The sequence below is a fragment of the Puma concolor genome, chromosome E2 (assembly GCF_028749965.1).
Source record: "Puma concolor isolate L17-30 chromosome E2, mPumCon1.1.hap2, whole genome shotgun sequence".
Classification (NCBI taxonomy): domain Eukaryota; kingdom Metazoa; phylum Chordata; class Mammalia; order Carnivora; family Felidae; genus Puma; species Puma concolor.
The window spans coordinates 31,476,423-31,487,967 of NC_141681.1; the positions used below are offsets into that span (position 1 = coordinate 31,476,423).

The 11,545-nt window shown below is 41.8% G+C and overlaps 1 protein-coding gene across 3 annotated transcripts in view; it reads right to left on the minus strand.

Annotated features, from left to right (window-relative positions):
* Positions 1-8,796, minus strand: part of RBL2 (RB transcriptional corepressor like 2) — a 56,384-nt gene extending 47,588 nt beyond the window's left edge. The window contains exons 1-3 of one of the 3 annotated variants that reach the window (XM_086689421.1): positions 8,440-8,796; positions 6,108-6,238; positions 3,297-3,497 (exon numbers count right to left, since the gene is read on the minus strand). In XM_086689421.1, coding sequence (XP_086545547.1) covers positions 3,297-3,497; positions 6,108-6,238; positions 8,440-8,679 — 572 coding nt within the window. In that variant the 5' untranslated portion in view covers positions 8,680-8,796. The other 2 variants (XM_086689422.1, XM_086689423.1) reach the window with 2 other exon arrangements.
* Between the last annotated feature and the right edge of the window lie 2,749 nt (positions 8,797-11,545).

Genomic DNA, 11,545 nt, shown 5'->3' on the forward strand with positions numbered 1-11,545 from the left:
GAAAATGTACAAGAAGTTCTGCTCCAACCAAACACTGGCAAGGACAAAGCCAGGGAAAGAGTTCACCTCAGAAAGAAGAAAATTCTGAAGAACTATAAAAGGCTTTCAAGGTCAAGACAGGTAAGGTAGAAAATGAGTGACCATAGATGTTTTGATGACACCAGCAAGGCTCATGCTGCTTTTGGACCCATGTATGCAATCAGGTATTTCTCTATTTTTTTCCCTTCATCATAGCTAAGGAACTGTAAACCCTCCCTCCCCAAAGATATTCCAGATTGTATCAAGTCACAAAAGGACTACTTAAGGTAAATTCTGGGTTTGCTATAATTCCTTATTCTTTATTGTTAAGACTATCCATTATACTTTGCCAAGTTGTCTGCTAAAGGGAGTTTCAGACCTGTTTTACGCCCTTGGCTTTTCTACCAAAACCTCTGCCAATAATATTCAGATAAGACATCTGTTGTCTCCACATCCCAACAAGGAGCACTGAAGGGAAGATCGGGAGACTAGGGTTTAGTTCCCCCACCGTCCTTAGCTACACACACTTGCCCCCCATGTGCCCCAGTCTCTTTATCTGCTGAACAATTAGTCTCCTGGGTAGAGTTTGTACTTAATTCACCAGTCCGCGGCAAGGATTAAATGTCAGTGCCCTGCTTTTAGAAGTGACCTCCCTACCCTAGGCACATGATAACTATCCAGTTTTGATGCCTACCAAGATAAAAGTCAAACTTTTTTTTAAAACGTTTTTTTCTTAATTTTAGAGAGAGAGAGAGAGAGAGTGCGAGAGTTGGGGAAAGGGGCAGAAGGAAAGAGAGAGAATCCCAAGCAGGCTCCACACTCAGCACAGAGCCCGATGGGGGTTCCATCTCCCCAACCCTGAGATCACGACCTGAGCCGAAGTCAAGAGTCAGACACTCAACCAACGTGCCTCCCAGACATGCCTCTTTTTAAAATTAATTTATTTAATTATTTTAAAGTCAAGCTTTTTAGCTTAGAACTCAAGCCACTCTCAACAGTGAATCTATGACTTGAGAACCCTAGAACTTGACCTACTGAACCTACTCAGCCAATCGCCTCTTTGCTATTTTCATGTACACATCCTGTACAAAGAAGGCTCTATCTACATCTCCAAATTCACCCATCAAAATCCTACCCATCGTTCCTTACTTCATGGAACTGTACCTGACTGGCTCATGCCCAGTGGTTTAATTTTGCCTCAGAAGTTGTATATTTTTGTTATCTTTTGCATTTATACATGCCTCCTCTCCACAACTATACCGTAAGCTCTCAAAAGACAGAGGCTATGGGCTTTTTTTTTTTTTTCAATATTTGTGTCCTATATAAAATACCTAACAACATACTTCACACAGTAAGTTCTCAATAAATACCCAGTGACAAATTTTCAGAGACTGGTATGTGTGGGGTACACTACAGAGAAGTGGTAAGGGACATGGGTTCTGCAAGCAGACTACCAGTGTCAATAATAGCTCCACACTTACTATGTGACTGTGACCAAATTACTTAACCTCTGAAGGGGTTATGTTCCCCCGCCTGTAACAACAGCATCAATCTTATATAGTTGTCATAGGGATTCATTCAAGTTATACAGGTTTAAATCTTGGACAGCTCCTGCTCCATAACAATGCTCAGTAAATGGTATACATGATTATTACTATTATAAAGGTATACAGTATATTTTAAGCTTTTAAAATTAAAATTATCTTACAATTTTCTTAACCAGAATTAGGTAATATACATACCCTAATAAATATCAAAGCAAGCACAACCTAAAATCATTTCCTACAACACTCCAAAAAAGAAGATATTCTATATCTTCCTGTGAATGATCACATCAGCCTCGCTCAGACTTACAACAAAGCATCTATCCAAACTTTATTTAATTGTACATAGTCAACTCCCCCCAAATTACAAGCAAACTGGACCAGCTGCTTCCATAACAGTGGGGTCAACTATCCAAGAAAATACATAGTTTGTTTGATTTTTAAAAGCTGCTCACTTACCATAAACACCCTTCACAATTTGGGAAAAATGTTTATATTGAAAGAGAAGCACCCATTATTCGTTCAATTGTGTTAACTCTTTTCCCCCCGCTTTTCTTGTCAACATTTTTCTAGTTCTATCTTAAGAACAATTTCCATTTCTACTTTTTTTTTTTTTTTTAAATTTTTTTTTTCAACGTTTATTTATTTATTTCTGGGACAGAGAGAGACAGAGCATGAACGGGGGAGGGGCAGAGAGAGAGGGAGACACAGAATCGGAAACAGGCTCCAGGCTCTGAGCCATCAGCCCAGAGCCTGACGCGGGGCTCGAACTCACGGACCGCGAGATCGTGACCTGGCTGAAGTCGGACGCTTAACTGACTGCGCCACCCAGGCGCCCCTCCATTTCTACTTTTTGAAAAAGTGTTCATGATAAAGGTAGAGAATGTGTACCCCATGACTGCCTTTATCTATCAGGAAAGATGGAAAACACTGAGCCAGAGTCAGGTTACAGATTTTGAAGACATGATCAGAAAGCACAAATTCATAATAGTTTCTGTCCCCTTATTCTCCCTCCATCCAGTTTGTCTACTCTTGATCAGTTATAAACATCAAAATACATACAGAAGCCAGCTCAGAGGGGATTATCGATTTCTAAGTCGGACACAGAAGTCAAGAGAAATAGTTGATATAATAATATACAGAAAATAATAGTAACAGTCAACATAGCCAATAACAGAAAATTAAGGGGTCAAATTCGATACCCAGGTGGCTAACTGGTGAAAATACTAAGTTCTGACTTTTGCATTTGGGTTGCTTAAATAAAAAGGGAAAGTTTACAGAAACAATAATCCCATACACTTTGCAATATGAAGGAAGCCAAATTCTTTATGGCTAACATACAATGAAAAGCAAGAAATTATTGTTAAAAGAGAGCCATCGGAAAGAAAGATTACTTATGAAATCACATTTGTTTTTTTAAGACTAGCAAAATAAGCTAAGTGACACAAACCGAGGGATCAAAACTGCAGCACAGATTTTAAAAATGTGTAGTCCTGACTAACAAATATAAAAAAAACATACTGTGGGGCGCCTGGGTGGCTCAGTCAGTTAAACGTCTGACTACAGCTCAGGTCATGATCTCATGGTTCATGAGTTTGAGCCCCCATCAGGCTCCGGGCCGCGGAGCCTGCTTCGGATTCTGTGTCTCCCTCTCTCTCTGCCCCTCCCCTGTTCTCTCTCTCTCAGAAAATGAATAAAACACTAAAAATTTTTAAAATATGTATATGTATATACCGCTGTTTTCTTCCTCTCTGTTGACGAGGCTGCTCCTCTTGAGGATATTTAAAAATGTCCTGAAAAATGGGTTCATATTTCTTAAAAATTACCGCCGACACAGTGAAGTTTCTTTCTAGTCTCTCAGTACGTTCTCTGAAATGTGGGGGTAGGTTTGCCATGTCTTCCCACTTCTTCATCTTGTGAAAAAATTCAAGTAAGCTGATATTAAAAATAAACAATGAGACATTTTCAAAATTAACACAAAGGGAGAGAACACAAATATAATTAAATCAAATGAACTTGTTAAATTACTTTTAGACAGTGATATAAAATCACAACTCATGCCTCTGACTAGCTTCCTGTCTTACAGATTGGTGAATTTCTCTGATTTTCCTAAAGTACCTTTTTTCTGAGATGACCTGACTTTTTAAATTATGAAATATATAAAAATATAAAACAATCAGCCAGAGTAATGTAACCAAGACTTATGTATCCCACTGCCAGATTTAACAAACATTAACATATTGAATAAATTTTGCCGTGTTTGCTTCAGGTAAAACAGAAACAGCCAAATTCTCATTTGTACTCCTCCCCAAACCCATGGCCCCCTCTTCTTCCCCAAAGATGACCACCATTCTCAAGTGAGTCCGAATCCTTCCCATCCTTGCTTTTATATACTTACTACTTAATACCCTTACTATATGGCATCTATATGAATCTATACATATACGAATCTATATGTATCTATACATTTGTATCTACACATATATGGATCTATATGTATCCATAAACAGTAAGTAGTATCATCTTTATGTGTGGGTTTTAAGATTTTATATTAATAGTATCACACTGTAAGTAGCATTCAGCAACATGCTTTTTCATTCAATGTTTCTGAGATTAATATGTACAGATCTAATTCATTTATTTTAATGTTAAAAATATTCCTGCATATGAACTACCATGATTTTTTGCATTCGTTCCCCAACCAGTGCAAATTGAGGTTTCCAATTTTACATTATAACACGAAAAGGCTGTAATGAACACATTCTTGCACCTGTATGTAAGAGCTTCTTTACGAACTAGGCCAAGATGAAGAATTGCCGAGTCAGAGAAGGTGCATCTCCAACTTTACTAGAGACTGCCAAATTTGCCACTCGAGTGGCCGTGCCAATTTATACTCTCACCAATGCACACCAGCAATACAGACTTCCTGTTTCCCTACATAGTGACTAGAGCGGATTTTATCAGCCTTCAAACTTCCCCAATCTGATGAGAATGACAGTTACCTTGTTTTTACTTTGAACTTCCTTATTACCAGTGAGACTGAACTTCTTTACATACATCTATTAGCTATGTGAGTTTTGAGCTTTGTGAAATCATATTCTTTACCCATTTTTTAGGACCCATTTAGTTGTCAATCATGCAACCATTTGTTAGCCATTCTCTATATACTTCTGGACACTGATCTTTTGTTATTTATACACATTGTAAATATCTTCTCCCAACATACTCTTCGTTTTTAATCCGTTTTAGTCCATTATGGCAAAAAAGTAAATAATCTGAGCCCAGAGGTAAAATTTAAAGATAGAAACTGAGTTTTTGAAATGGAAACACAACTGAAGCCTAGAACTAGCTTACTTGCATTAAAATGTTGGATGAATTCAATTTACTATGGTTTATGATGATTCCATAATTTGACCTTTGCTTCTAAAGTTCCTTGTCTGTCACTTAACTGGATTACTCTGTCTCCACTTTGCTTTTCCGTAATGATTCTACTTTTGCACCTTATTTAAGTCCACTTCTGCAGGTTTGCAGACCAGGTGTTCAACTCTTTATGCACTGCCTCTTGTCCTTAGGCCTAAATATAACTCAGGATGGAGTTCAAGGTTAATAGAATATTACATTTCTTGTTAATTATTTTAATAGTAAGTGATTTTTTAAACCGTTAGGTACATAAATTTTGACAGTGGTATTCCCCCTACAAACTGCCAAATATCCTTTTTCCCACCAATCTTTAATAAGCCATAAGAGAAAATTCACCCAAAAGGCACAAATAAATATAATCAATTCAATTACACAACAGATAGAAAAAGCAATTTCTGCCTCTTCTTTAAAACATTATTTGACCCTTTCAGAAACTGATTGTAATAGTGTTGCATATCCCCCCAAGCAGCAAATGGAGAAGTATTTACACATTCCATATATTTATATATAAAGATACAAATCCTGGGCACGTAGTTCTAAGTTTAATACCATATTTTATTTACCTTTACAATTTAGAGTATTTCCTAAAGTTTCTCTAATATCCTTATTTAGAATTCCTCCAATATCACATAATAATAAGTCCTAACCTTTAATACTACTCTTCATACAAACAAGTCTTTTTTTTTTTTTTTTTGAGTTTATTTATTTATTTTAGAGAGAGTGAGCAGGGAAGGGGCAGAGAGAGAGGGAAAGAGAGCAAGAATCCCAAGCAGGCACCACACAGGCCAAGCAGGCCAGCACAGAGCCCGATGTGGGGCTCAAACTCATGAACTGTGAGATCATGACCTGAGCTGAAATCAAGAGTTGGACGCTCGGCTGAGCGAGCCACCCAGGTGCTCCCATACAAGTTTTAATACATTAAAATTTCAATACTTTTCACAAAAGAAGTAAAATATAATGGCTACCAACTTAGATGCGGTAAAGGAAAGCCATGACCTAGTCTCTAAATTCAGCACTCTATAGGTACAAAAATGCCCTGGAAATGATAAACAGAGAATTCTATCACTATGATTTTTGACCTTTTACATTTGTCACACTCTACTTTTCCAACTCTGACATAGTTACCTCTGTTCGGAACATCGCAGGATTCTAGTTAAAGATACATAGTTTCCTTCAACAGTCCCTTTGCTTACAGTCGGCACAGATTTTCTGCAAGCCACATATAAGGCACATGCTAACCAGTGAAGATCATTCCCCTGTAAAATAAAGGAATATTGATTTTTACCTGATGAGCTATATATACATTTCAGTATGAAAAAACTTTTATGATTAAACAAAGTTTAATTTTTTATGTCTGTGGGAAGCTGTGTTTTCAATGACAGCTCCATCCTGAGTGTTCTCATACTGTGACACTGACATTTTCACACTGGGAGACAGGAATCTGTGTTCTATGCCCTCATTTTGAACTATCTCAACCGAGGTGCAGATGATGCTAGGTAACTCGTAAGATCATAAAAGGCAATAAAGATTCCACCTGCCTCACTCTCTCAGGACATGTGCTTTGGGGGTCCCCATGTGGGACAAATGAACAGAGAGCCTCAACTTCCTTATCTGAGGGCTGTGAGAATGAAAGCATAAAAAACCAAGAAATCAGCAGATAAAATTCTATAACCGATACTCTGTATTAAATATCATATGAGCTTTATTTTCCACGAGCCTGACATCCTCCATTATTTCACATCATCCCTGACAACAAGCTCCATGAGGGTGGGGGTTTTTAAGTTTTGCTCACTGCTCTGTCCCCACCATCTACAACAGTATCTGGCCAAAAAGAGGCGGAAAAAAAATTGATAAATGAATATTCATTCACTTACTGGGTAAACTCAGCTAATCAAACGTGTTTTCAAAAACAATTTACTAACCATTATTAGCCGCTTGCTTACCTAACACTGGACTTCATACAACTTAATCCCATGGGTTGAGACACCTCAACTGAATGGTGATAGTACTTGTTCTATGTAACTTAAAAGATTACCGTGAGGATAAAATAAAAGCTTATTTGGAAGCACTTCTGCCCATAACCAAAGAACCACAGGAACCACTGACCACAGAACCACTGAAAAATAAATAGGAACGTGGCCTGTGCGGCCACATCACCTACGTATAGGAAAGAGCTCTGCAAACTCCGGAGCACAAGCACTGTCCACAACAGAAACTCCACATTCCCTTATTAAACCTTCAAGACAACTCTGCGACGCAGGTACAAAGAATCTCAAATTCACGTATCACAAAATCGAGCGCTGCAGTGGTTAGGTAAATTGTCCAATGTCACCTAGGTCTGTCAAGTTCTATGGACACTAGATTACTAGGCCTGTCCCCCACGCCCCTGCACATATAACTACGGGGGAAGAACTGAAATACAATCCTGTTAAGGCAAGAATACAAAGTAACCTCAGTGAGTCACATGTACTCAGAAACACCCTACTATTATAATTAAAGATACTTTGGTTAGGCCTTCCCAGTTTGAGCCTATCTGCCCTACTCTTTCCACAAACCGTAAAACAGCTTAAGAAAATCATATGGCCTCCAGTTCAACGCCACACACAAGCAAACAGCTGATAAACAATCCCGACTTCCGCGTCACTTCCCATTGGTCCATAAAGGGGAGGTGCCTACAGGGTTGAGCCTCACTGGCTGGAATGGCCATTTTTCTCATCTGCAAGCCCCATCCGAAGAAAGGGACACAACAAGCCGAAATCACAGCGGCTACGGGGTCCTGGGCAACGTCTGGGGTGAACGAAAGGTCCTCAAGGTCGTCGCAGTGCCAGCTTCCTGGGGACAAATGCGGGCGTGTGTCTATATCCAGGGGGGCAGAAAGCCCGTTTCATTTGCCCGAGGGAAAGGAACACAGCTGACACACAAGCACAGCCCGAAACTTAACAAGGCGTTTACTCCACGGATGCAATGCCGGGACAAAGGCAGTGGGCACAGCAGGAAAAGAACTGAGAGAGAAGCCTAGCGGCCCCGGCGCTAAACGCGGGTTAATCTCCGTGGGAGCACAGCCAAGTCCCCTCCCCTTCTCCTGACGGTCGTAACAACTGCACCTGTTCATTCGGCCGACCAGGTGGTTGTATCTTTGCGATCGTGACCCCGGCACGACCTCGGCCTCGCGATGCCACTTTAGGGCAAGAAATGGCCCCCACTCGGAACCCGAAAGGGAACAGCTGCGAGACGGGGTTCACTTTCTGGGCCGCTAGGAGCCTGCCGTCAGCCAGGTCCCCAGGACTAAGGCGCGCAGGGAGGATCCCCGCCGCCCTCCAGGCTGGGGACCGGAGACCCGGGGCCGGCCCCAGGGTCCCCGCCGGGCGCCCGACCCGGGGAGGGGAGGGGCCCATTCCCGCGGCGGGGCGCGGCGACTAGGCCCGGGAAGCCCCTCGCCTCCTTCCCCGCGGCGCACCTCCAGCGTGTAGCTCTCGCTCATGTTCCGGTAGCTGTCCCAGGCCTCGGCCCGCGCCGCCTCGTCCATGTTGAGGCGGCTGCACAGCTCTTCGAACCGCTGCAGGGTTTGAGGGGCCGGCGAGCGGGCCGGCTGCGCGGCGTCCTCCGCCTCGCCGTCGTCTTCCTCCTCCTCATCCGAGGCTGCCGCCACCGGAGGAGGAGGCGGGGGCGGCGGCGACTGGTCGCCTCCCGACGGCATAGCGCACCCCTGGGCTGCCGGTCCTCAGGTGAGCTGAAGGCCCGGGCCCGCAGCCATTCAAACCGCGAAGCGCCCGCCCGTCGGCCGTCCGCACGGCGACTGCGCCGCCACCAGGGAAGCTAGACCTCAAGTAGGCACCCGTAGTTCTAAGCACGGCCTGCTGGGAAATGTAGTTCGGGCCGGAAGCCCACGGAGGTCAAAAATCATATTTAAAAAAGAAACTCCTGTAGTGTTCCTTGGGCTAAAATAAAACAGGCTTCGCTACGTTTTAAGTAGGCCCCCATGTTGGAGCCAATCAGCAGGACCGTACTGAAGAGAAAAAAAATCGACTCGTGACGATTTAGTGTTCAAGGTGTCTCCAAAATGAATACTCAATATCTGGGTGTCCTTATCTCAAAAATAAGGATAATAGCAAGCGTAATAGCAAGCAAGGGCGGCCGGTCTGCCTAAGTGCAAATTTCAGCATCGCTCCTAATTTCTTGTTCTTTCCTGTGTTTTAATTTTATGTGAGCCCTTCAAATAATTTTTGGATTTTTTAAAAAGCAGTAATTCTTTTATTTCCCAAAGGGCAAATTTATGTTTTCTGTAAGTGATGCATTTGTAGTATCCCCAGTCACCCAAATGGCTTAACTTTATTCCTTTATTTTTATTTTGCTTTCTCTTTCATACCCATAGTAGACTTGAATCACTTATTAACAGTCCTTTTTGATTTATAAGTGGGCATAGTATAAAACATATTTTAAATGTCTATTTATTTATTTTGAGAAGCAGAGAGAGAAATAGAGGTTGAGCAGGGGAGAGGGAGAGAGAGAGAGTCCCAAGCAGGCCCTGCGCTGTCAGTGCAGAGCCCGACTTCAGGCTCGATCTCACAAACAGTGAGATCATGACCTGAGCTGAAATCAAGAGTCAGATGCCTAACCAGCCAAGCGCCCCCATGGTATAAAACATTTTTATGTTTGAGGAGCCAATAACACATTGCTGTCTGCTATGGGATCACTTCCTTCTGTCTTCATTGACACTTTGAACCCAGCCACCACACTGTGAAGAAGCCCAGGTCACTTGGAGAAGCCTATTATCAGTGGTAGACAAAGCCAGGCATTAGTTAAAGGGGTAAAACAGATTTTATTCAGACACTATTGACAGTAAGGTAAAGAGCTGAACTCCGTTCCAATCTATGCAGCAGTGACTGGACGATTTAAAGTGCGAATGAAGGAGTAGAGATGGGAGAGAGTGGAGCTGAACCAAAAAATTACAAAGGTTTGGTTGAGTGTAAATGTGATCAGGCCAGCTGTAGCTGCCAGCAGGCGATTTACTGAAGTTAGGATTCTTTTTTTCCCTACAGAGACTAGGAGACAGAGGCCCTATATGGCTCTCAGATCATTGAGAAAGACACTTCAAATGGCAACAGATACATACACATCTGAAAGGGACAGAAGAAGGAGTCACCATTGTGAGCCCTTTTAGGTAAATGCTATAAGAAAAGGGAGGTCTGGGACCTATCGTCAGGTTTTGGCTAGAACAAATGATAAACACTGGTAGCCTTGAGTTTTCTCAGACAGGCATTTTAATGCAGTACTGGAGTCATCCTAGGGCACAGCCTGATGCTACTGGAAGCTATGCTCTAGTGTGGTCATCTCATAGTGTAGAGGTTTGGAGAAAAGTTCTGCCATGTGCAAAGGACCTGAGGCCCCTGGCCTTCAGCCCCAGCCATACTGAATGAGCCAGTGTGAAAGCAAATCCTCCAGCCTTCAGTCAACTGTCCAGCTCATGCTGCATGGAGCAAAGATGAACCTTGCCTCTGATCCCTACCCAGTTCTACCCAATGGCATATTTGTGTGCAAAAGAAATGATTATTATTCTTTCAAGTCACAAAGTTTGAGGATGGCTTGTTATGCAGCAATAAGCAAACACCTATGAAATATAAGACATGTACCTATCAATTGTTTCTATTGACTCCTCAATGTTGCACGGGTAACATCCTTACTTATGCTGTGATCTAATAGCCCAATAGAATTTCAAAGATCATAAATAGCAGTCATCTAAAAATAACCTTTATTTTTGCATTGTGTATATGACCTTAAAATACATGACTTAACTGAGAAACTTCGCATAAGCTTTTATGTGACAAAAATGGGTGTGTGTTGGGGCGCCTGAGTGGGTCAGTTAAGCGATCAACTTCAGCTCGGGTCATGATCTCACAGTTCGTGGGTTCAAGCCCCACGTCGGGCTCTGTGCTGACGTCTCAGAGCCTGGAGCCTTCTTCAGATTCTGTGTCTCCCTCTCTCTCTCTGCCCCTCCCCTGCTCATGCTCTCTGTCTCTTTCAAAAATAAATAATAAACATTAAAAATGTTTAAATAATGTGTGTGTGATCTTGAAACTTTTTGATCATGTCCTCCTAAAAGGATTACCTTCTAGCATATTTTAAAGTTGACATATAAAACATTTCATTAAAAGTTTGATCAGGTGTAATATCAAACATGTAACTATAAACCTTTTAAAATAAAACTGTTACTAATCGTTAAACATATCCAATGGACTGTATGTATCATAACAATTTGATACTCACTAGCATCCACTTTAAAAACACATGAACAAGGGACGCCTGGGTGGCTCAGCTAGCTAAGCATTTGACTCTTAATTTCAGGTCAGGTCATGATCTCACAGTTTGTGGGTTTGAGCCCCACTCTGGGCTCTGCCCTCACTGCATGGAGCAGTTTGGAATTCTCTCTCTCTCTCTCTCTCTCTCTCTCTCTCTGTCTCTCTCTCTCTGCCCCTCCTCTGCTTGCACACAAACTCTCTCTCTCAAAATAAATAAATAAACATTTAAAAATACATGAACAAAACTTCTCTTTAACAATTAGAAAG